Below are 24522 nucleotides of genomic sequence, written 5' to 3'. Positions count from 1 at the left end.
AGTGTTGTCCAAAATATTTCTGAGCTGTTAAGTTGCTTGTGTGTCATTATTTAATCTCTCCTAGCTCCGAAGGCCTTCTGAATATACTTAACATTACATCTGTTTTTCCCTCTTGCTTTTGGACAGCTGATTAAAATCACCACCCGGAAGAGTCCTTCTCAGCTCTTAATTCTCTTTTTAAATAATTGAGAATAATTGCTACCTTCCCCTTTAGTGCTCCCATTAATATGGAGAGTTATGTATTACAATCTTGGTTCATCTAAGCAAGCTAGACGAATACATCTTCAGTGTCTCAGGATGCCGCCCTTTTGATTACTTTCCTATTACCAGGTCTCTGGGGTGCAGACCCCCTCATTCGTGTATGGAGGAAGTGGTCCCTTCCCTCTGACCTTCTCTGCAGCGTGGTGGTTCCCACACGTTTCTGGGAGCTAGGCAGTGTAGCTTCTCTGTTGCCAGAGGCGCCTAGGTTAAGAGTGTGGGCTGTGGCATCTCACTGGCCTCACTTCAGGTCCTGTCGCTGCAGCAGTGGCTGTGTGATCTCCGACAAGTCCCCCACCCTCTGCGATGCTGTCATCCCAGCTGCCACCTGGGGCACGGGTGCTGACATCACGGGCTCTTGTGACAATCCAATGAGATGTTGTAAGTTGTTGAGCATGGCACTGGCATATCTGGAACCCTCCAGTGCTAGTTTAAGTAACAGGTCAATAGAGACACCTCCTAATTTGGTCTCCATTCTTTTGTCATTTGTGGTGACTTTTATATATGCCTGTTACTCTCTTCTTCCCTTCATTTCTCTCATCGTGTGGATGGTGGGTTTTATCTTTTACCCCCTTGTTTGGTTACTTCTTAAATCCAAGTATAACATGCCTCCAATCTTCAGTGTACAGCTTGATGGATTTTCACAAAATGAACACAGCTACACAGACAGCATGGGGCCCCAGAAGCAGGCCATTGGCAAAGCTCCAGCCTCCTCTTGTCACCCTCTTCCCACTAGGGCTCCACTATCCTGACATCTAGTTTGGATAGGTGAGTTTGCCTGCTTTAGGGCTTTACACAAATGGGGTCATATAGCATGTATGCCTTTGTGTCTCTCTCTCTCAGCATCACATCTGGGATAGTCATCCATGTTGTTGCAAGTGGCAATTGTTTCTATTGCTGTACAGCATTCCATTGTATGAGTATACCACAATTTTTTTTTTTTTATCTTTACTGTCGATGGATGTTTGGGTGGCTCCCGGTTTGGCTCAATCACATGTGCTGTGGTTAACATTCTTTTCTGTGTCTTCTAGTGGCTATAAGCCTGGCTTCTGTGGGTTTATGCTAGGAATGGAATTGCTGGGCCACGGGCTGTGTTCCCTCTGGTAGGTTCTGCTGAAGAGTTTCCCACGTGGTTATGCAGTGATGTGTGCGTTACAGTGGTGCTTTCTCAGAGGAAGGGAAAATACAAAGAATGAAGATAATAAGCAGATTCCCATTACCTAGCATTAACAGCTATTCACATTGTGTCATATTTGCTTCTAAGTTCTTAAAATTTTATTGTAAAATATTTCAAAAGTGCCCCAGAATATACACAAAAACATAATGAACACACATGACTGATTGTCTGGTTTAGTAAAGGTCAGTGTTTAGTGTTTAGAATTAAACATTACAGATACAGCGGGGTTGTCTTTGTCCTCCTCCCAGACGGAGCCATCCTGTGGAGTGCGGTGCGTCCTTCCTTTCTGTGGTTTTGTGCTTTCATACATATGATTCCAAGGGTTGGGTTTTGTTTTTTTTAACTTCACATGAATGATATCAGTCTTCAGATATTTTTTCACACCTGTATTTTTAAACCAGTGTTGCCTTTCTGAGATTTGTATATTTGGAGGCATGGCCTCCTAATTCATTAACTTCAACCACTGTGTTACTGATACTCAGCTGTATGAATATTCAGTGTTGTGTTTATTGTCCCTGGATGGGCAGCTAGGTTGTTGACTCATTTTCCCTATTCAAAGTGTTGCAGAGAGCACCCTGGACACATCACCTGGCACACATTTGATACCTCATTTCTCCAGGGTGTGTCGCAGTGAATGAGGTCGGTGGCTGATGGGCATGCCTGGCCCCAACTTTCCCAGCTATTTCCAAATTGCCTCCTGAGCCAGCGCCATGCACTGCACACACTGGGTACACACAGTGGGGCACATGGCACATGAGGAACGGACTCAGAAGAGCCAGGCAGGGACAGTCACCTTGCATACTTAGCTGAGGAGTTTGGACTTTGTCCTGAAAGCAAAGAAAATGGCATGGTTTTAAAAAATGGTTTTGCATTAACCCATGGACACAGACAATAGGATGCTGAAGGCTGGGGGTGGGAGGGGGGTGGGAGTCTTGGAGGGATTCAGTGGGGGGAAAGGAGGGATATATGTAATACTTGGAACAATAAAGACTTATTTAAAAAGTGGTTTTGCACTTTAAAAATAAAAGTTCCCTCAGGAAGCAGAGTGAAGGGTGAATGGCAATAGGAGAAACCAGCCCAGAAAAATGCCCAGAGGGCTACAAACATATTAAGAGGAACGTCATCTACTCACACAACCATTTATTCAAGGAAATTTTCTTGAGCACCTACTATGTGCCAGCCACTGAGAATTTAGCAGGGAGCTAAACAGATAAGTCCTGTTTACATAGGGCTTACAATGGAGTGGGACAGATGATGTATGGAGGTAATTTTTAATAAGTATGGAGGTAATTTTTAATAACTTTGAACAGCATTAGCCAGATAAGAGATTTCACTCTAGAACTATCCTGGGAAGATTACCTAGGGCATAGGAGGGGTTAGTTATGAACTGAACAGTATGGCATTTCTTCAACCTGAAAACTTTATATATATATATATATATATATATATATATATATATATATATATATATGCCAATTGCTGCCAACCAAAGTAAAATGATTTAACTTCCTTTGAAAGACAAGGGTAAAACTAGAGAGTTAGTACATTTCCATCTAGCAATGAACTATTGTTTGGACTTGACCTGCTACTGCTTGATGTTCTATGTGCCTCTGAGAGCTGGGAAATGGATCCGTAGTTCGATTTGGACAGGTACATAAATATTGAGGGAAAATAAAAAAAATGAGCCAGCCCAGCAGACCTGGCATTCTGGATTAAATGCTTAATCCCCATTCCCACCTTTTATCTCCCCCCTCGCCCTCTGTTCATTCCTCCCTTCTGTGGAGGGGGATGCCGCAGAAAGCTCACACTGAGTTTTGCATAGGCGTTCTTCAAACTGGAGCAATAAGTAAGGGGTGGTTTTGCTTTCTGGGGCTTTCTCGTCAGTAATATGTTAGTGTTCAGACAGGTCTGGGCTGTCCTCATGCCTTTCACCATTGCTTTGGTGACAGTTGATGTCTTTCCTATATTGATTTTGGAAATAGTTCGACAACTTTTCCCTTTTCCAATGGGTTAGGACTCACAGCCATACTGCAGGTGGGTGTGCCAGTGATGCTGGTACCCAAGCAGCAAATGTGGCTCCATCTTTTCCAAAGTCTCAAAGTGGTCACTGACTGACTCTCAGGCATTCCCTTAATCAGTACTTAGGCCACAAGGCACAGGACTGTTCAGCACCACGGACAGTTCCGCCTTCCTTTCTGGGTGTACTGGAATCCTTGTGTTTAAACATATTCTGGTGCTCAACTACAGCTGGGGGTGGGTATGCGGGGCAGAGGAGGAGGGCCGATGGACTTGGGCTGGAGCCCTGACACCAGTGCATCCTCATTGTAAAGACACTAGTCTCTCCCTTTTGAGCTGCTGCAGGGTTAAGTAAAGAAAGGTGCCAGGCTGGGGAAGTGGCCTGGCCAGGGACAGCTCGGGAGCTGCTCCTGGTGACATTCCTGGGTCTTGGCCAGATTATCTTCCAACACCATCCTTACTCCTCACCCATCCCCTTCCCCCAGCGGGCAGGGCAGCTTCCCAGCCCGTTACAGGTGGGAAACCGACTCAAAGTGACCCACCTGGGAGCTCGGCATGGTCCGGCCCAGGAGTGCACATATCTTAGGGTTTGAGGGTAAATGATGAAAATGAAGCAGAGTAACTGCCATTTAAGTGATACCTAGCTGCAGCGAGAATGTAGGCAACAAGCTACAGCAGTGGCGGTGGTGTCTGTGACTTTGTCCCCAGTGGAACTCAGTCTTGTGTGTTCTCATGTCATCTGGCAGTTGCTGCTGGTAGTTCCAGGTGTCCTTAAACCTCTCCACTGCTTAAAATGACATGAGATCTTGTCATTAATCCCTCAGCAAAGGAACACTGGCAATGCTTTATCACAGGTTTGATAACTGTGCTTCAATAGAAGTGCTTTTCTTTCTAATCCCATGTTTTATGAATTTAGAAACAGTTCTGATAAGGAGATGGGTGGGGAGGCTTCACCAAGGCCTAGGACAAACTCCAGTGCCCTCCCCCTCCTCGCAAGGTCTCTCCCCCTGCTCCTAGGGCCCTCCTCCTCCTCCCAGGATCTCTCCCCTTCCTCCCCCCAGGGCCTTCTTCCTCTTCCCAGGTTCTCTCCCCCTCCTCCCAGGTTCTCTCCCCCTCCTCCCAGGGTTCTTCCCCTCACGTGGCTATAGCTCCCTGCCCTGCAGGGGGGTGGGGGGAGCACTCCCACCATAGCACTTTTCAGCTGCTTTACTCTTCCTTAGTCCTCCCTGCTGAGTTCCTTTTTGTGTGTGAAGCAGGTGGCAGATACATAATTAATAGGGTGGGAACATTTGCTGGAAATAATGCAGCTCATGTTTATTTTTAAGCAGCTGAGTACGGAGCCCTGCTCCAGGTGCTGTCGAGGTGGGGGAGTGTCTGGCTAAAAAGAGGCAGGTGAGGTTGAGGGGGTGCCGCCATGGAGAGAGGGTTTTCAGAGAAGCCTGTGCGTTGGGAGAGTTGGGGTATTCGGGGCAATGGGGGGCTCCAGGGTGGGAAGCCAGTGAAGGGAGGGTGACCTGAACAGTCAGAGTGGAGGATGCCAGAGAAGAGCCAAAATTTCCGTGAGGAACTTAGGAGAAGTCCTCCCACATGGACAGGCACAGAGGGTATGGATGTGATTGAAGGGCAGGAACGGAGTGAGCTTTGGCTCGGTTGGCCCAGGTTCCTGTGACCCATCAGCACCTGGTCTCTCCCTCTCCATCCCCACCAACTCCTCCCTCTCTCCTCTGCCTTCCTCTGTGCTGGCTTCATCTCAGACAGGCTTTCTCCAGGTAGAGCCCCTGGCAGTGCCATCCCGAAAGCAACCCCAGGGGACAGAGAGTGCCTTTTCCCAGCAGTTTCAGCAAAAATCCCGGGATCAGTCCTGCCTGGGTTATGTGCCCATTCTCTCCTTTCTTAAAACAGCTTTACTCTGCTTTTTGTAGAATTGCCTATTTGGGAAATTTCACATGGGTAGGATCATATACTATCTAATCCTTGTGACTCACAAAATCATAATGTTCCCATGCTATGTTGTAGCATGTATCAGTACTTCTTCCTTCCTATTGCCAAATACTATTCCGTGTGTGCACATGCCACACTTGTCTATCCATTAATCCATTGGTAGACATTTGGGTTGTGTCCATTTTTTGGGCTGTTAATGAAATATTGTTCTGTGGACATTGTGTGCAAGTTTTTGTGTGGACATGTCTTCATTTCCCTTTGGTTTCATTTCATTCCACCCAGGCGTGGACTTGCTGGGTCACGTGGTAACTTGGTCTAGCAGTTGGAAGCTCTCTTCATTCTCCTGAGTTCTGTGAGCCATTCTAGCAAATTACTGAACCCAAAGAAGGATCTGGGAGCCTCTGATTTATAGCCAGTTGGCCAGAAGTGCCACACTAGTGTCTGAAAGGGTGGGGAATTGGTGATTGTTGTGCAAAAGGAACCCACTGGTGTAGAAGTATTGCAGATAAAAATGGGTCAGGTTTGCATTAAACTCAGGTGGCCGAAAAGATAGGGTTGCTGTCCTCCACATCTCTCATCCCACCAGCCCTCGCCTGGGGGCGGTTCAGTTACGGTTTTTGAATGGAAAGAAAGTTTTGTAAAGTCCCCTATAAACCGAGGGGCAGTGTGGGACAGCGAGTACTGGGCCTGGACATTCCAGCTCTGCCCATTCTGGTGTGACTGTGGACACGTTATCCTGTCTGTAGAGTGGACCTCCCACCCGCCCTGAGAAGCGTCTTTGAGGTAAAAGGCTACATTTGAACATTGAGGTGCGGGTGGATGTGCTGGGCATTCTGTCTGCAGCAGTTAGAATTGGGCAGCAGTCTGGGGAATGGCACCGTAGTGCCATACCTGCCCTGCCCCGGGGCAAGCGGGCGGCACCCCCTCCCCGGTGTCTGGGTCATTTCTTAGAGGGTGCACGGCCTTCGGAAGCAGGGACCCCTCACTCCCTCTCAGTAGCAGCTCAAACTCCCACAGAGGCCGGGAGCTGCTTGCAGAGGCCAGTTTTTCAGTGAACTACCCGTTTCCTGGTGCTTCTGGTGGCCTGTAGGTACGTTTTCTTTGCTCTGCGCCATGATGTTTAAGCATTTAAATGAGCTGCCAACTGATTTGAGAGTTGAGAGCTTTAACCTAACAATGCAGACTTGCAGCTTCCCTTGGACAGCGGGAGGAACTGGCACTATGGCTGCACCCACCCCCCTTTTCCAGGGTCTGCTGGAACGTTCTGGGTCTTGTCCATCCTGCTCCTTGACCCAGCCCTGGGAGAACAGGGTGTGGCTTTGGGGGCGGGGGGGGGGGGGTGTGTGTGCATCTGTCCACTTGCCCTAGGGAGGGATGCAAGGCCTCCCACCTCCTGTCTTGGCTTTGGAACCAGCTTGCTCCTCCCAGCACCTTGCCAGGGCCTCCCTGGGCATGCGGGCTCTGCAGGGGAGGGCGGTGGCTCTGGGACAGCCCTCTCCTGGCTCGGCCCCTCCTCCACTGTGTGGTTTGGGTCACAGTACTTTCTCTTCCAGCTTCATCTGGAATGTTACTAGGATTAGAAGTAATACTCATAAGAGCCTGCACTCAGTTCCTGGCACCCAACACACACTGGCTGGTGCTAACATTCTGCTGCGATTCTGCCACCTTTCGCCCATCCTGCCATTCAGCCTGTGGCGTCCTCGTGCAGAATGCATACTGATCGCACGTGGCAATCAGGACAGTTTGAGATGGTGGCACATAATGCTGCAGCCACTGCCATTAAAATCTTCGCGAATCTCGAAACCAGACCCCGAATGACCATCACGTCGTCAATAGACTGTGAAATGAGGGAGCTCGCCTGTCTCTAACGAGGGTGGCATGTGCGAGCCATCTGTCAGCCACAGCCAGTGCGGGTCCAGGGCCAGCACAGCAGGATGGATGCATAGAGGGGAAGGGAGTGGGGTCCAGGGCGCCTGGGGAGGGGGGAACCTGAGCACAGTGAGCACCCTGCACTTCCCCTGCGGTGTCACAGCTCGGTCTTGGCCCTGGACTTGGACTTGAATCTTTGCCAAGGCAGAACACATCTGCACCAGATCCCTCAGGGTCTTTGTGTCTGATGGCATACGCAGGTGCCGACGGGAAGCACCCCCTCTCTCCCTTTCGTTCCCTCTTTGGACCTCAGCTCCTGAGACATGGGCTCCTCGGTCACTGAGGCCTCAGCCCTGTGTTTCTCTCTCATCCTGTCTCCTGTTCTCCCACCACAGCAGCTGTGCCAGTGGGTCCTTCCCTTCTAGTGTTTTTAATTTAATGTATGTGGTCTTGCGCAGCAGTATTTTTTTTCTCTCGGCTCCATTCCTGTGGCCGTGTGCCTACACTTTGCTTCTGTAACGGTTAGCTACATTTTCAGGTGTGCGTCCACCACATTTCACTGTCCCTTCCCAAGTGGCTGCTGGCCCCTCACCATGCCATCCATAGTCAGTCTCCTGTGGGACACTGGATGGAATTGCAGGTCATGTAGTCCATTATATTTATATTTATGCTCACCAAATATTGCCAGCTGGCTGAAAAATCCGGTCATTTTAAAGGCCCAAGGAACCTGAGTTGTGCTTGCTTCTAGAAAGGAAGTTCGTTGCGTGTTTGTGTTGAGTGTTTACTGTGTGCTGGGAGCAGTCCAGTTTTTGCTTTACAAGCGTGACTTTGCACAGTAATCCTCTGAAACAGGCACTACACCGGCCTTGCTCCGAAGCGGAACTGAAGGTCAGGGAGGTGGAGTAACTTGGCGGAGCAGCAGCTGGAGCTGAGCAGCTGTGGGTGACTCTGGGCACCGCGCTGCTTCCCTACAGACTCCACCCCCAGCCCAGCCCCGGGAACTTGTGGAAAGCGTCCTAAGCTAAGGAGCGTGAGATAAAGTGTCTCAGACTGGTGGCTCCGTGTGGCCTGCACGCTCTGTTGTCTTTGATCCACCTGGTCTTCGTTTCTTTACAATTATTTTTCAGTGTTTTTACCTGAGATGTCACATCATCTAGGCCAGTGGTCGGCAAACACATTAGTCAAACAGAGCCAAATATCAACAGTACAACGATTGAAATTTCTCTTGAGAGCCAAATTTGTTTTAACTTAAACTTCTTCTAACACCACTTCTTCAAAATAGACTCTCCTGGGCCATGGTATTTTGTGGAAGAGCCACACTCAAGGGGCCAAAGAGCCAAATGTGGTTCTCAAGCCGCAGTTTGCCGACCACGGACCTAGGGGATCTGGCAGCACTTCCGGGATTGAAGCAGTGGCTGCTCCTTTCCAGCTGGCCCTGCCCAGGCTGCGCCCTCCTTTGCCCGTGTCTCCCTCTGCCCCTTCCAGCTCGGGGCCTGCAGCTCCTGGAGGACACTTTTGCACATGGGCAGTGTCTTGTTTCCTACCTGGTTTCTTCCCAAAAGCGCCTGACCCAGCTTTTCCCTCCTCCCAGAGGTCCAGCCTGCAGTTCCCTTGGCTACAGAGCCTGCTGCTCTCCTGCCACGAAATCCTTTGTTGTGTCCTCAGAGGCCCAGCCCGTGCCGGCCCAGTGGTGCAGAAGAGGCATCTTAGACCCGCTCCCCCTCTTCTCCCCCTGCCCCGCGCTCCCCCCCCCCCCCCATGGGGGACAGGCCACCGTATCCTGCCTGTTTAATAAACGAGGCTGCCAGGAAGCTCCGCACACACTCCACCTTCCCAACAGACAGGGTTCTGTTGCTATAAAGACAGGAAGTCACCTAGCCGTAAACACTGCTGTGCCAAGAGGAGTTTTCAGAATTACGGTGTTTTGTTCACGCTCTGTGACCTGCAGGACCTGTTTGTTTTTCACTTCTGTTTTTAGCAAAGCTGTAGGTCTCCTGTGGTTGTTGATCCTAAGAGTCAGGACCTCGTCATGGCTATGAGCTTAATCCAGTGGACACGGCTAGAAATCCAAGCTCTTCCTCGCCTGCTGGGTCCCATAGAGAAGGCACTTAATCTCTTGGAGCCTTTATTTCTTCACCTGCAAAATGGAGATATTGTATGCAGTTCATAAGTAATGCCAGTCAACATTTCACTTAGTGCTTGCCCACAGGAAGCCCGAAATAAAGGGTATCGTCGCTGTCCTCACTGGGGAGAGTGTAAATGTACCTCAAACCCCTCGTGGGCCCTCTGTCCTTTCCTAAAATGGAGACCTGCGTTTGCAGTGAGGTTTGGGGGTCCGCCCTCACTGCAGGTGGGTCTGCTCTGACAGTTAACACTGCACGGATATCTGTGTGCGGCTGTCCAGGTTTAGCTCCATCACATGGTGTGTGTCCCTAAGCTGCTCAGTCCTGGGGGCCTGCTCTGTCGCCCCCATTTTTGAGTAAGACCTGTAAGCAGTGAGGATCACCTGGGACAGGCTGAGTAGGAAGAGGAGGGTGTTTGGACCCCAGGAAGAGTGCATTGGAATTTAGTGTCGCTAAGCCCTATGGCCTTCTTCATGGGAAAATGTGGCGAGGACGGGGTCTGCGATGTCCTCTTGAGTTGGCGCTTTGTCTTCCCATCACAAACTACACTTCACCTGAGGCCGCCAGGGCTGTGCTGCCGCAGTCATACAGCTCAAGTGTGCCAGGTGGGAAGTCCTGCCTCAGATGTGACAAGTGAGGCGGGTTTCCAGTGCCCCTGCCTCCCTGGGGGCAGTGGACATGCCATTGATGGAGTGGAGGACCTGGGTTATATGCCAGGTCTCCAATTTGTTAGATCCACGCTTGGGTGAGTGCTGCTGCTCCCTGCACGTCCGATTCCTCACCTGGGAGATGGGGATGGTAACAGACCCTCCTTAGGAAGTCATCTGGAGGATAAACAGGTAACAGGAGCAGCGATGAAGACAGAGTGGCCTGTGGTAGATGTGTGGCTGCTATGGTTAGCATCATTATTTTACTAGTAGAGGCCCAGTGCACAAAATTTGTGCATGGGGGGGGGGGGGGGGGATGTCCCTCGTGTCCCTGCACCCTCTTCAATCTGGGACCCCTGAGGGATGTCTGACTGCCCAGTTAGGCCTGATCCCAGTAGGATTGGACCTAAATGGACAGTCAGACATCCTTCTCACAATTCAGGACTGCTGGCTCCCAACTGCTCGCCTACCTGCCTTTCTGATTGCCCCTAACTACTTCGGCCTACAAGCCTGATCACCCCCTAACCCACATGTGTCAAACACAAGGCCCGTGGGCCAAATCCAGCCCTCCAGGCCTTGCAATGTGGCCCGCACCATGCTGTCATCACTGCACTCCGCTGTCAGTTTATGACATTGTCAGTTTATTACTGTTCAGTAAACCATTCGGCCCGCGATTTAGGCTGGATTTTAGATTTTGGCCCCTTCTCTGATTGAGTTCGACACCCCTACCCTAACCACTGCCAGCCTGATTGATGCCTAACTACTCCCCTCCCAGCCTGATTGCCTCTAACTGCCCTCCCTTGCAGTCCTGGTCACCCCTAACTGTCCTCCCCTTCAGGCCTGGTCACCCCTAACTGCCCTTCTCGGCAGGCCTGGTCGCCCCCAATTTCTCTCCTCTGCCAACCTGATCACCCCTAACTGCCCTCCCCTGCAGGCTTGATTACCCCCAACGGCCCTCCCTTGCAGGCCTGGTCCTTTCCAACTGCCCTCCCCTGCTGGCCTGATCCTCCCAACTACCTCCCCTGCTGGCCATCTTGTGACAGCCATCTTGTGTCCACATGGGGGCAGCCATCTTGTGTGTTGGAGTGATGGTCAATTTGCATATCACTCTTTTATTAGATAGGATCATTCCTGCTGCTGCTATCAGTGCCACTCTTGGGAGGATTTTTTCAGTGCTGTGAAACTTTCTGTTCCCCATTAGGAAGGTGGGGTTCATGGTTTCTTTGCCTTCAACCACACAGTTTGTTCTACACAAAACAGAGGGAGGAAATTCAACCACTGAGTTACACCGGCCAGGCTGTCATAGCTTTTTAATCCACTCCTCTACCGATGGGCACTTGGAATATTGCTAATTATCCATTATGTCCTGAGGCTTAACGACCAACCACATAATGACCACCAGTTCACAGATCTGCAGGAGGATGAGGCAGCGGGGGAAGGGGGAGGGAGGAGGGGAGCTGGGGAAACTACAGGAGGGCGGGGCAGCAGGCAGAGAGCTACAGGAGGGTGCAGAGCAGCAAGCTATAAAGGTGGAGCAGGTGGGTGGGGAGGGGGTTACAGGAGGGCAGCAGCGACCTACTGGCACACGGATTCGTATGCAGGGCTACTAGTTGTAAATAATGCTGCAATGAACATAAGGGTGCATATATTCTTTTGAAATAATGTTTTGGGTTTCTTTGGACATCCTCTCAGAAGTGGAATTGCTGGATCCTAAGGCAGTTCCATTTTTAATTATTTGAGGAAACTCCAAACTGTTTTCCACAGTGGCTGCACCAACCTGCATTCCACCAGCAGTGCATGGGGGTTCCCTTTTCTCCATCCTCACCAACGCTGATTGTTGATTTGTTGATGACAGGTGTAAGGTGACACCTCATTATGGTTGTAATTTGCATCTCTCTGATGGTTAGGGACATTGAGCATCTTTTCATATGTCTGTTGGGCATCTGTGTGTTCTCTTTGGAGAGATGTCTATTCAGGTCCTTTGCCCATTTTTTAATTAGGTTGTTTGGGGGTTTTGTTGTGTTGAGTTCTTTATAAATTTTGAATACTAACCCCTTATCAAATGTATCATTGGCAAATATGTTCTCCTGTGCAGTGGGTTATCTTTTCATTTTATTGATGGTTCTCTTTGCTGTGCAAGTTGTTTAGCTTGATGTAGTCCCATTTGTCTCCCTGCCCAAGGAGACATATCAGAAAAAATACTGCTACAAGAAATGTCCGAGATTTTACTGTCTGTGTTTCCTTCTGGGATTTTTGTGGTTTCCAGTCTTACAGTTAGGTCTTTAACCCATGTTGGGTTTATTCTGTGTATTTCCTGCCCCTCAGCCTGCAGGCCTCACCCTCCACAGGACCGCCTCCTAGGCTGAGTCTCCTCCCTCCTCAGGTTCGCCCACACCCACTCCGCCCGAGCACTGGTCACTTTGTATCCCTGCCCTGCTTTTGTCTCCTCTCTCTGCTGGACTCTGCTCCTGCAGACAGGGCTGCATCTTCTGCCGAGTGCATTCCCTCAGGCTTGCTGCGTGCACAAGGCAGGCACGTGCAGCCACACTGAGTGAGCTGCTGTGTATCAGCATAATTAGCACAAGTGCCTCTCACACGGTGGCATAAACATGGACTTGGCTGTCAGCCCTGGAGGCACTTCTCATTCATGTCACAGCCCCAGGCAGACCAGTGCCTTTGGTCACCCTCCTTCTTTCCAGTGGTTCTGCCTTCTCCACATGTAGCCTCCACACGTTGCTGCAGAGGGAAGGGATTTCTGAGCAGGTTCCTTATCGTGGCTGCCTCACCCCCACTCAGGTCGAGCTGGTCGCGCCTGGTTTGTGGCTCCCATCCCACTGCAGACACTGGGAAATCTCATCTTCCTTTGTGCCCAGTCTCATCAGAACTGGGCATGGAGGGAATCTCATAGTCAGAGGGCCTTAATGCCTGGCTCCTGGGTCCTCACCAGTGTTCTGGATGCTCTAGCCAGCGACATGTTTTTGATCCGCTGACTCCAAAGTTGCCGTCTCTCCTCAGGGCCGAGCTGCTTGCTGCTTCTGAAGGAGGGGGCTGGCCTCTACTTGTTTTAGGAAAACCATGTTTTTCTTTTCTTTTCTTTTTTTTAAATATATTTTATTGATTTTTTACAGAGAGGAATGGAGAGAAATAGAGAGCTAGAAACGTCGATGAGAGAGAAACATCTACCAGCTGCCTCTTGCACACCCCCCAACGGGGATGTGCCCGCAACCAACGTACATGCCCCTGTCCGGAATCGAACCCGGGACCTTTCAGTCCGTAGACTGATGCTCTACCACTGAGCCAAACTGGTTTCGGGTAAGAAAACCATGTTTTTCTTAGCTGAAAGGAGGAAGTCTGGGGATGTGGTCCCTGGACCCATCTACAGCTCATGTGAAGGGCGGCTCCTGGGGAGGCCCCTTGGAGAGGGGGCACACGGTTGAGAAGGTGCCCTGGGCCGGATAAAAAAGTTGTAATAGTACAGGGGCCAGCACCTGGGCACTTGTCCTAGAAACCATAACTTGTCATCTTCTTCACAACACCCTGCTGTTTCAAAAATAGTTATTCTTAATATGATGGTGTCTTATCTTCTTGAAGCTCAAAATAAAATTAACCTTTTTGGAGGGGGGAAAAAAAATGCTTCCATTAAAATAGCCCTGAATGTTGTTTTGTAAGGAGAAGACTCACTCTCAGTGCTCTCCATTCCTACCTGTAAACCATAACGGACAGAAGTATTGTGTGGGGATGCACACAGAATGGCAGCAGGCCATGGCAGCGAGGGCCTCCAAGCGGTCACAGAGGGCCTGGCAGGTCCTCCGAGCCGGGCTTCCTCAGTTCCATCGCTTCTTGTGCCATTTCACTGCAGCCCCAGGAGCTCAAGCAAACATATCACGAACACCCATGGCTCTCCCAGCACTGCACGCCACCCAGCGGGACAGGTTCCTACCCCGGTGCTGCTCTCCTCTGGAGCCCCTATGACAAATGGGGTGTCTGAAGGACCAGCTCCCCTCGCTGTCCGTGGCCTGCTGCCGTTCTGTGTGCATCCCCACCGCTATATTTCTTTGCTCACTTATCATTGGTCTTCTCCCTTTGTTCCCTGCCCAGAGGATTTGGGACCTGGGAGCTGGTCACAGGCCAGCCTTCTCTCCCTCCCACTCCATGGTGGGCGTCTTTGCCATCTCCTGTTTGGACTTGGCAACAGCATCCAAGCCATTCTCCCTGCTGGCTGCCTGGCTTCCCCTAAATCTACCCCCACATTTATTAGTTCTTGCAGCAAATACTTACGGGGGCTCGTGAGCCCAGCACTGTGCTGGGCTCTGCAATGAAGGGGTGAACAAGACAGCTAAGGTCCCGCCTTCCTGCAACTTACCATCGAGTAGAGGAGGCACATGATGAACTATGAGCTCATTCTAGGCAGCGGTCAGGCTGGGCCTGGCATTCAGGACCTGGAACAGGGCCTGGGGCCCTACTGTGGGCCGAGTGAGGGCCTGTGGCTCCACTCTGCCCATTCTGAGCATCCACACCGCCCTCCAGGCCCCCTCCTGCCCCCCTGCCTGGGACTGTGCCTGCATGAGGGGAGTGGCCCTCACACTGTCCCATGGCTGCCACTGGGGGGGAGGGGAGGGGGGCAGAGGGAAGGTCCCACGGAGGTGTCACCAGGGAGTGGCTCTGGGCTGGAGGCCTTGCTGTGGCCTCCAAGGGGCCTGGCTCCTGCCCTGCGTTTCTTCCTCCCGCCTGTGCTCAGGGGCGGCCAGGTGAATGCAGGGCAGCCAGTTACATTTTCATCTCAGATAAACAATAATTCCCTGGTTTCAGTGTGTCCCAAATAGTGCATGGAAAGGTTTTATTGTGTGGTGCACAGTGGAATGATGAAAATTTATTGAATTATGAATTATTGAATATTGAATTATGAAAACTGAAAAAGGACTCACTGCTTATCGTAATTCACATTTCACTGGGCATTCTGTGTCTTTCTTTGCTAAACCTGGCACTTCCTAAAGCATCTCCCTGCCATACTGGTGTCCTTGGCAGGGCCTTGGGGCGCTCTCAGAGACCAGGCCATCCTGGGTGGGGCCGGCTCTGTGCTGACCCAGGGGGTGGGGCGGGTGAGGCCCCGGTCCATCTGTGGGACCCTGTGGATGCGCCACCCGGTCCTCTCTCAGCCGCAGTTTCCTTGCTTGACATGGAGAGTCATCAGAGTGTGCTCCTCCTCCTCTTTGGGATGAGCGACCCTGCCCTGTGGCCTCCCTCTGCTCTGTCTTGCCCGCCGTGGCCTCCAGTATAATGGGAGCCTCGCTGGAGAAAGCCTTCCCTGCCCCTCGCTGCAGGATGGGCTACAGAATCTAAGGGGCCCCATGTTCTAAGATTATTAAGAATTTCAAGACAAGGACAGCAGATGATGACACAGATCCAAGTTCTGACCCCGAGAGGCTGCAGGGGCTCACACCTGGGAAGCTGGCCCGGTGTGGGGGCGGGGCGTATGGGGGGATGAGCAGGGATCCAGAGCAGTGAGGGGAGGGCCCGGGCCTGCGCTTGTGGGGGCCACACTGGGAGGATTGTGCTGTCATGTCTCCCGGCTTTTCAAGAGAAGGTGGAATTTATCAATGAAATCTGTTAAGTAGTGGTAATAGGTTTTTATTCAGGAAAATTCCTGTGAAGGCAAAATTAAGCACCCTCTCTCCAGGGTGGCACTTGGTGTGATTAACAATTACACACTGACTTGTGTGGTCACCGGTTTTATCTGTGTGTGTGTCCCCACCTCCACCCCCACTGGCCTGGGACTCCACCAGGGCCACACTGTGTGTTTGCTGGTGCACCCCTGGTCCCTGGCACCACATCTGGCACATGTCGCGCACCCGGTAACAGAGTCCAGAGTTGCTGAGACTTCATTGGGCTCTGGGAACACACTGAGGGAGTTCGCTGGGCCTGCGCCCACACCTAATTTCATGAGCATCATCCCTTTCATTAAATGATCACACGTGTAAAGCCTGAGACGCCCTTTGCATGTGTGATCACTCGATAAACGTGAGCTGTCTGGCGGCGAGGGCCCGGTGTGTGCTGTGGGAGTGGGTAGGCGAGGAGGCTTGACGGAGCACCTGTCTGTCTCCCCAGGACGCCAAGTTCGTAGAGGAGCGGAGGAAGCAGCTGCAGAGCTACCTGCGCAGCGTCATGAACAAAGTCATCCAGGCCGTCCCTGAGTTTGCCGCCAGCCCCAAGAAGGAGACCCTGGTTCAGCTGATGCCCTTCTTCGTGTGAGTACCATCCATGGGACGCGCTCGGCCGGCCCGTCCTTCCCTTTTCCATGGCTGGCAGCAAGCAGCCTGTGTCCTAGACACCCTGGGCCCAGGCGCCAACAGAGAGACTCGGGCCATGGGCTTTGGAGTTCCCGAGGGGCTCGTGAAAGTCTGTAAAGGAGCCGTTAGATTTGAGTCTGCAAATGAGCGCGGGCCCGTGTGGTTTCAGACGTGCATAGATTGCGAGCACAGGGGCATTCACGCTCCCTGCAGCCCACAGGCGGTCAGACTCTCAGCTCGGGGAGTGAACCCAAGGAGAGTTCTCAGGCTTATGTGGTTTTCATATTAACGTTGCTTATGTATGGGCAGACTTAGAATTAATATAAATTCCTTATTCTTACACCTCCTTGAAAGAGTAAGAAGTTAAGGATGCTTACAAGTTAAGCCCTTACAGGATGGTCGCAACTCACAGAGGCAGGTGGCAGGTCTTGTCTTTGCGTGTGCCACGCCAGTGTCTGCCCCTGACCTCTTCCTCCCCGTGGCTCTCGGGTCACAGGGCCTGGAAGCACCTGCTTGTGTGGCACCTTGAAGCAGGTGGCTGTCACGATGAGTTCTCCTTGTCCTGGCAAGTCTCCTCCAGCCTGAGACATTCTCCTTGGATCTGGAGATCTGGAGCGGTGAAGCAGCCCTTGTTATTCAGTCTTTAGATGGTGAATGTAGTTTCATTCCTTCTAACATGTTATCATTGAAATGGAAACAATAGCAAGGCCGTGGCCCCCCGAACGGGAGTGGGCTTTCTCATTGAGAAGCACTGGCCAGAGTCTGTGTCTGCTGGGATAAACGAGTTTCCTTTCTTCGAAGCTCTCTCCATGGTGGGGACCTGATCCGTTCTAACAGTGCGGCCGTCACATAACAGGGGGCCTGTTTCTGCTTCTGAAGGTGGGGGTGCTGCTTTGGGGGCGCCCTTCCCAACATTTCCAAGGTGAATTTCCAGCACCGCCCCTCTTCCCTGCATGGGGCCTTTGAAATTGTAGCCACGCTGGCTGCTAACATTTTTCTAATTGTCTTGGGCTTTTGTGTGGAGGTGTGATTGTGTCATGCTGCCTGTGATGGAAGATGCCCCTGTCTTCCAAGTAGAACTCACTGGGTACCTGGGATGCCAGGGCCAGAGCTCGCTGCTTTGAAAGTGCCGCCCTAGCTCACGGAGGCGTCCTGCCCTCAGAAAGGCGGCCGCCCATGGTGTGTGCTGGAAGTTAGCCTCTCCCCGAGTCCTGTGCGCTTGGCTACATTCCCTGGGGAGCATCGAGTCAGAGCGCTGGTCCTTAGGCCCTGATGCTGAGAAGGAGAAAACACTGCCCCGCACAGGCACGCGGTGGCCTTCCCGCTGGCACGGCCCGCGTCTGTGGTCGCGCCTGGCATTAGCAGACATGGGCCGGCAGCGTTGTGAAAATCGTGTGCTAATGAGAGCGTCTCGGTGAGAGGCGCAGCCTCAGCCCGCTGGTGCCATTAATCAGAGGCAGGAGAGAACCTTCTGTGCCTGATTGGCACAGGAAATGCAGGTTCAGTTTCACGGGCTTTAACAAAGGGTTCAGTCGGGGATTGTGGCAAATGACACAATATTGACATCAGATTTCTGGCTGAACGTTGGTCTGGGCTGGGCCCCAGATGAATTCCACAGCGTTTCCCTGGTGGCTTTCCTCGCAGTTCCAAGGCAAGCACTCCTCTCCGCCTGTCTTTTTGAGTGAGGGGGTTCCAGGGGGACATGCAGACTGCTTCTCGTGGGGGAACGGGAGGGGAGCGGGGGAACTGCCGCATGACCATTTCCGGTACGTGCACCCCGAACACCAGTGAGACTACTTCAGCGCCAGACCTTATCCTAAGAGAGCTCCAGTTTTATAAAATCTCCCTTGGCTAAGGAAATAAACCTGGAAAAGCATTTTTTTTAAAAATAGATCTTGACAGATTTCCTCAGCTCTTTCAAAGGATGACTCAGGACCCTAAAGATCGGCTGTAGCTGCTGAACACGCATGGTCATGTTTACGGGGCATGTGCCACTCCCTCCATACCTGCGTCCGGTGGGCACGTGCTGTGGGTACTGGCTGAACGTTGGCCTGCCTGGTCTCGCTGAGGGCCCACCCGGTGGGCACCGTGTCTCCATCTCCTTAGGTGGGACCTTACAATTTTGTCATTCAGAGGACAACTTCATAAAATTCCAGTTAGTACCGGTGAGGAAAGTGAGGCACTGAGTGTGACCTGACTGTCCCCAGGGTCACTCATCTGCACATGGCAGCCTGCGCCATTTGGTGCCAGGGCCCATGTTTTGGGGTCTGGGTGACAAGCCCACAACCTGTGGATTGAGCCTGGCCCTTGGACCTGCTTTATTTGACCAGTCCAGTAGGGTTTTGTTATTTGTTTTTCTTAATTGAAATATTGCCAACAGCAAACATTAGGTATCAGATTTTTAAAAATCAAATATCAAGCTCCTCTTGAAAATGAGAATTGGTCACGCTTTGTTATGGAGTGGGTGTTTGTGCACCCCTCCCATTCATATGTTGCAGTCCGGATGGCATTTGGGGTCTTTTGCGGTGACGGGGCCTGCTGCCATAGTGTCCCGTGAGAGGAGGAGGAGACGTGAGGGCACAGTGCCAGGCAGCTGCCTGCAAGCAGGGAAGGCTGCCCCCTTCTCCGGGACCCGGCTCAGCAGCACCATGACCTCAGACATCAGCCTCCAGAGCTGTGAGGAATAATGCCAGGTGCTTAGCCAAGTTACTGTGTGGTGCGGTGTTCTGGCAGCTGAGGCAACAAATACCCACAGCCATTCTCACTCCACCCCACTGGCCACAGCCCCGCCTGACAGTGCTGCCCTGTCCCCTCGGAGCCCACCTTGACCATTGGACTCAGAGCAGAGCCTTCCTTGTGAGTCATCACTCAGTCACATCGCCTGCAGCACTCCTCTTACGCACTGCGCAGACGCCTCTCCTGCAGGGTTTGATGTGAGGCCCAGACTGTGCATGTTCCCCATGATGCACTTGGCTCACCCTTGTGCTCCCTCGCATGTTCTGTGTGCTAGTCCACTGCTACCTTCAGGAAAGCTGTTCCCTGTCCAGTTTTTGGTGGGAGGGGGAAGTTGGGCCGGGGATAGAAGCCTGTGGTAGGGTTTCCTGTGGTGGTGTGTGGGTTGTTTTGATTTTCTTTTTTCATAAATATTCCTTAAAACTTTCAGGCTGTGCAGCCTAGAATCCAATCTTAGATGAATTTGCTTTTGCACACACCTTCCAGCTCATTTTTTTTCTGTGTCAGTATTTCCTCTGTTCTGCAAGGGGCACCAGGACTTCCCCGTATTGTGCCAGCCGCACAGATCTGACTGTTGAAGAATCAGCAGGTTGAATTTTTTTCTCCAAATCTCTCTGCCTCCCATTGCCTTCTTGCTCACACCAGCCACAGTCTGCCCTGGAAAGTAGGCCAGTAGGAAGTGGCTGCTGCTTTTCCATTTTGAACTCTGTCCATCAGTGTGGCCCAGGTGGGCACCAGCGTCCGCCCACCACAACGGGGAGTGGGTGGATGGCAGGCCCCTAACACCTTCTTCTTCGGCGAGCCCCGTCTTCTTTGCGTTGCCCTGGCGTTCCGGAGGAAGGTGTCCACTGAGACGTGCCACGTGGCAGATGGGAGCAGGCGCTGAGGGAAATGTCCGGTGTGCTTCTGAAAGCACCATAATGAAGGGAGGCTTGGATTCCAAGAACTCGTGCTGGGGACTGGCCCACAAATCAGTGAGGGCTGGAATGATTTGCTGTGCTGTCATTCGGCGTGTTAATAAAACGGGCTTTCTCCATGTGGGGAGGCTCGGGGGGACCGATGCCTGGGAAATGGATCATGTTCTGCCATTCTTGAGGGGAGAGTGTCCGGGGGTGGAGGGAGAGTAATGTAGGTCACTGCACAGATCCCCAGCTGGACCGGCAGAGAAAGTGTGGTGGTCGTCTTCCCCACGCCCGCCCTGCTGTCACATCCACTCTCACAGTGGAGATATGTGTGTCCTGCTGAAATATGAGCTGCCGTGTTCTCCCAGGGAGCAGGGGTTTAGCTCGGGGTGAAATGGCCTAGCCTGTATGGAATTGAAGGGCATCTATATATACTGGTAAATGTGAGTGACTTTCAGTGAGATAATACCCCCAGTCTGGCCCCTTTCCGGCCTCTCCCCATGGCTGGGGTCCCTGATTCACACCAGCAGGCTGGCCCTCGCAGGCAGGTGAGTTTGAGACCCGTGCCAGCCAGATGGAAAGTGTGGTGAGGCAGTGTCAGCCATAGTCCCAGCTCCGCCGCTGAGCAGGTGATCTTGGGCCAGGATTCGCCTCTGAGCCTGACTTTCCTAGTGAGTGGAGGGAGAAGGGCCAGCATCCCTGATTTGTTGGGTAACTGTTATGCATGGATTCTTCTGCAAGCCCGTCCCTCTCTCCCTCCATCCCCTACAGTTTCTCCAGCTCTGGATGAAGTGACTCAGGGCCTACAGCTGAGCTCTGGCTCCCAGGGAGGTGAGCCGTGGGCTGGCCAGGATGGCAGCCTCCCTCTGAGGGGCCAGTTCTCTCTGCAGGAAACATCAGCTCCTCCTTCCTTGGAAGGTCCTTACAGGAGGCCCCTTCCCCTATTCCCCTGTCACCTGGAGGGATGACATGTAAATGGGCTACGAGATGCATCGGAAAATTCATTCTCCAGGGTGCTGGCCCCCGATCCACAGGGCTCCCGCCCAAGAAGATTGAGATGAATGACTCCTGAAAGTGATGAGGTACAGCCCTCCTCTCTAGTCCTCAGGTAGCCTCCTGTCTCCTAGGCAGCCCATCAGTCACAGGGATTGTGTCTTGTTTCCGCCATTTCTTTCCATGGGGGTGATGGCAGGAGAGGCCACTTCCACAGAGAGGGGGCCGGGGAGGAAGAGGGTGGTGGGCGCGGCTTTTACAATTTCCAGAAAGAGGGAGGGAACCTGGTACATCTCCAGAGCAACTCTGCTGAGTGATACATGGACAGTTCCCCCAGAGGGGCCTGTACTCAGCAAACAGCTCTTCCATCCAGCCACTGCTTTCTGAGCACCTACTAAGCACTCAACAAGTGCCTGGGACATAGCAGAGAACAAAACAGAAAAAAGCAAAAAATCCTCTGCCTTTACACTAGGGGGTGGAAAATGGGCACATAAGCATATGATATACTGATCAATGAATTTGAAGAAAAGTCATGGACTATTAGAGACTAGAGAATCACACGGGGTGTTTCCCATGATGGTTAGGAAAGGCCTCTGAGGGAAGATCCTGTGGTTTTCTTGGGAAAGGGCATTCAGACAGAGGGAATAGTAAGTGCAAAGGCCCTGCGGCAGGAACAAGCTGAGTGTGTCAGTGATGTCAGTGTGCCCAGAACAGAGAAAGCAGGGAGTGAGACAGGAGGCCGCCGCCAGGGCCAGACCGTATGTATAGGTAGGGCCTCAGAGGCTGTAGCAGTGACGGAGATTTATTCTAGGTCAGTTGGGAAACCACCAAAAGGTTTGGGGCAGGGTGCGACATGGCCTGGTTTATGTCTGGGTGTGGGATACAGAATGGAATTGGAGGGGTGGTTGCAAGGGGCTTTTTTAGGGTCCTGGCAGGAGAAGTTGGTGACTTGGCCAGGGTAATGAGAAGGCAGTGTGATGAGCAGTTGTGACGAGGACTGGCTGCCAGGTGTGAGAAAAGAGGACTTCTAGGACCTGCAGCCTCCTGCTAGACCAGGCAGAGATACAGATGTCTCAGGCTGCTCGGTATAAACTGTATTCAAGTCAACAAGCATGCATTAAGTGCGTACTCTTTATAGGGCCCGGGTGACTAAGCGTGGGCCCGACACTCAGGGGCCAACATCTGCATAAGGTCATGATACCACAAGGCGGCACATCTTTCCTATATCCACAGGAATTTGCAGAGTGCCTAGTTCTGTGTCAGAGTGCCCAGTCTGTACCCAGCCCTGCCATGGACTAGCTGGGTGGCCCCTAGAAGGTCACGTGGGCTTTCCGGGGCCTCGGTGTCTTCACCTGTACAGTGGACACATCAGTAGCGGCCACCGGATGGGGTGGCCGTGAGGGTCACCTGAGCAGTGTGTCAGGCTCTAGCAGCCCTCCCACATAGTACGCTGTGTGTGTAACTGTCTCCACCAGCAGAAAGGGAGCCCGGGGGAAGGAGAGTCCAGGAGCAGACGTTTTGGGGGAAGTGATAAACTTACGGTATTAAAAACTCTGAAGCACTGCAGAAAGATGTAAGATGAAATCCACGTCACACGCCCTCTGCTGGGCATCGTGCCCCACCCCCACCCGTGATCAGCGCCGCTCCCTTATGTAACTGCAGAAATTGCCGATACTTATGTAAGCCAAAGCCGCCCTCCGCACAGTGTTCTGTGGTTTGCCTTTTGATTTATAAAGCTGACTCATTCTTTTTGAAAACGACATAGTATCCACTGCAGTGGCTGTTTTGTAACTCGTTTCACCATTGCTCTCTTTGAACATTTAAGATGTTTTCCCCTCTGACAGGGCTGCCAGGAACATTTCAGTAGGTACAGGTTTCCGCAGGTAGGTCTGTAGGACTGGGTCTTAGGAGTGATTCTGGCTCCAATCGCATGTGCCATTTTAAATTTTTCAGGCATCAGAAACCCCACCAGCCCATACCAATATGGTATGCAGTTTTCAGAGACAAAGATGGGGAGCTGTTCTTTCCAGATGTGCAGAACAGCTGCCAAGTTCAAGGAGCTCATGTCATCCTCTACCGTGGCCAGGGAACAGGCACTTCCCCTGTGGTCAGGCTGTTCTGGAAAGCAAGGCGGGGCCCTGAGGGTGGCAGGTCCAAGGGCATTTCCATCCTGGTCTCTGAGAAGGGAAACCCTGGCAGGCCTTTGAGAGCAGGTCTGCGCTACAGGGGGCTCGCACTGGCAGCTGGGGTGGAGGGATGGAAGTTGGGTGGGGCCTTTCATAGTAGCCCAGAGAGAAGGGGCTGCTGCCAAGTTTCTGAGGCAGGACGTCTAGGCGAATGATGGTGAAGAGGGTGAGGGGAACTGGTTTGGAGGCAGGGGACATGAAATGAGGGGTTGGGTTCAGGAACTGGTCTCTGTGAGGCCGTGAGGGCAGGTTGGGAGCCCAGCATGAGAGAGGTGTGGCGGGCGCTAGGATTGCATACTCTGAGCTCAGCATCAGGTCGTCAGGTTGGAAACATGATGTTTCCAAATCTCAGGAAAATCAGTAAAGAAATCAGGAAACAGTATTATAATTCTGTGAAAATCAAGTGCAGTAACCAACATTCGTGGTTTGAAGGAATCCACACGGAGGAGAGAGACGTGGGAGCAAGGAGAGCGGACAGAGTTGGAGGCGAAGGCCAGCATTTCCAGGAACCAGGACAGGAGCTGTAGGAGGGAAATGGTCACGATCCCATTAGTCAGTCTTGCTTTTTCCGCTGCTGCCCTGTTACCAGTGTGTGTTCTGGCTCTGTCTGCTGCAAACAGTGAGCCTTCCTGCAAATAAAATAAATACTAATAAACTTACGTGCATGGCATACTTGATGTGAGGGGTAGTCCAAGAAATAGCAAGTTTTGGATTATACGATTTCTATTTGGACAAGAGGTTCTGTGCGTTGTCATTTGAGAGTACCCACCAGTGTTTCCCAGTGTTCGAATATTTGCTCCAGGCTACGATTCTTTGCAAATACCACCAAGCTAAATATTTCCTATTTGTTAAGCAAATCATTTTAGTTTTCCACAATAATGAATACAGAGTATGAAGAACGTTGGGAATATCTTCTAAATTATGACTTGGGGAATTCTGACTTTGTGCTCTCAAATCCCAGAGTCATCTCTTTCAGGAATTTGGGATTGCACCCACTCCGTGGGGTACAATTTCCTGACATAAACTTGGGATTGGGGGGTGGGGAGAGAGCCCAGGGAATAAGGGAGGGGGGATCGGGTGGCAGTGTGGCACCAGCCCCGCACAGGGGGGGAGGAGAGGGGGGAGGAGGAGCTGGAGGGAGCTGGGTCAGTTGTGAGGGGAGGTGTTTTCCAGAGAAGCCTCCAGCAGAATTAGCAGCTAGTCTCAGAGCATCAAGAATAGCAAGCTGTCCTCCTTTGCTGCCAAGTTGGCTGGGACCACGGAGCAGGTGGTAGAGCACAACTGTCACCCTCTTCGCGTGAGAGCACTGTGCACCCGTCACTGAGGGCTGCGGCGGGGAAGCAGAGCCTGGCAGCCTTAGCCCATGCCTCCCAGTGGGAAGGGGTTCGCT

General features: G+C 52.0%; 2 protein-coding genes across 4 annotated transcripts in view; one reads left to right on the top strand and one right to left on the bottom strand.

Moving 5' to 3' along the window:
- SNX29 (sorting nexin 29) overlaps positions 1-24522 on the top strand; it is a gene marked incomplete at its 3' end in the record, with an annotated part of 419909 nt that overhangs the window by 359799 nt on the left and 35588 nt on the right. For 2 of the 3 annotated variants that reach the window (XM_084881120.1, XM_084881121.1), the window contains one exon: positions 16137-16276. In XM_084881120.1, coding sequence (XP_084737246.1) covers positions 16137-16276 — 140 coding nt within the window. Of the gene's footprint in view, positions 1-16136; positions 16281-24522 lie in introns of those variants that run through there. The other variant, XM_084881122.1, reaches the window with a different exon arrangement.
- Positions 23508-24522, bottom strand: part of CPPED1 (calcineurin like phosphoesterase domain containing 1) — a 175085-nt gene continuing 174070 nt past the window's right edge. Inside the window, exon 6 of the mRNA XM_084881152.1 lies at positions 23508-23761. The gene's annotated coding sequence lies outside the window, so the exon portion shown is untranslated. The remainder of the gene's footprint in view (positions 23762-24522) is intronic.

This window comes from Pipistrellus hanaki, assembly GCF_964339955.1.
Source record: "Pipistrellus hanaki genome assembly, chromosome: 4".
In the NCBI taxonomy this organism is placed as follows: Eukaryota; Metazoa; Chordata; class Mammalia; order Chiroptera; family Vespertilionidae; genus Pipistrellus; species Pipistrellus hanaki.
This window is presented reverse-complemented; position numbering and strand designations above follow the sequence as displayed.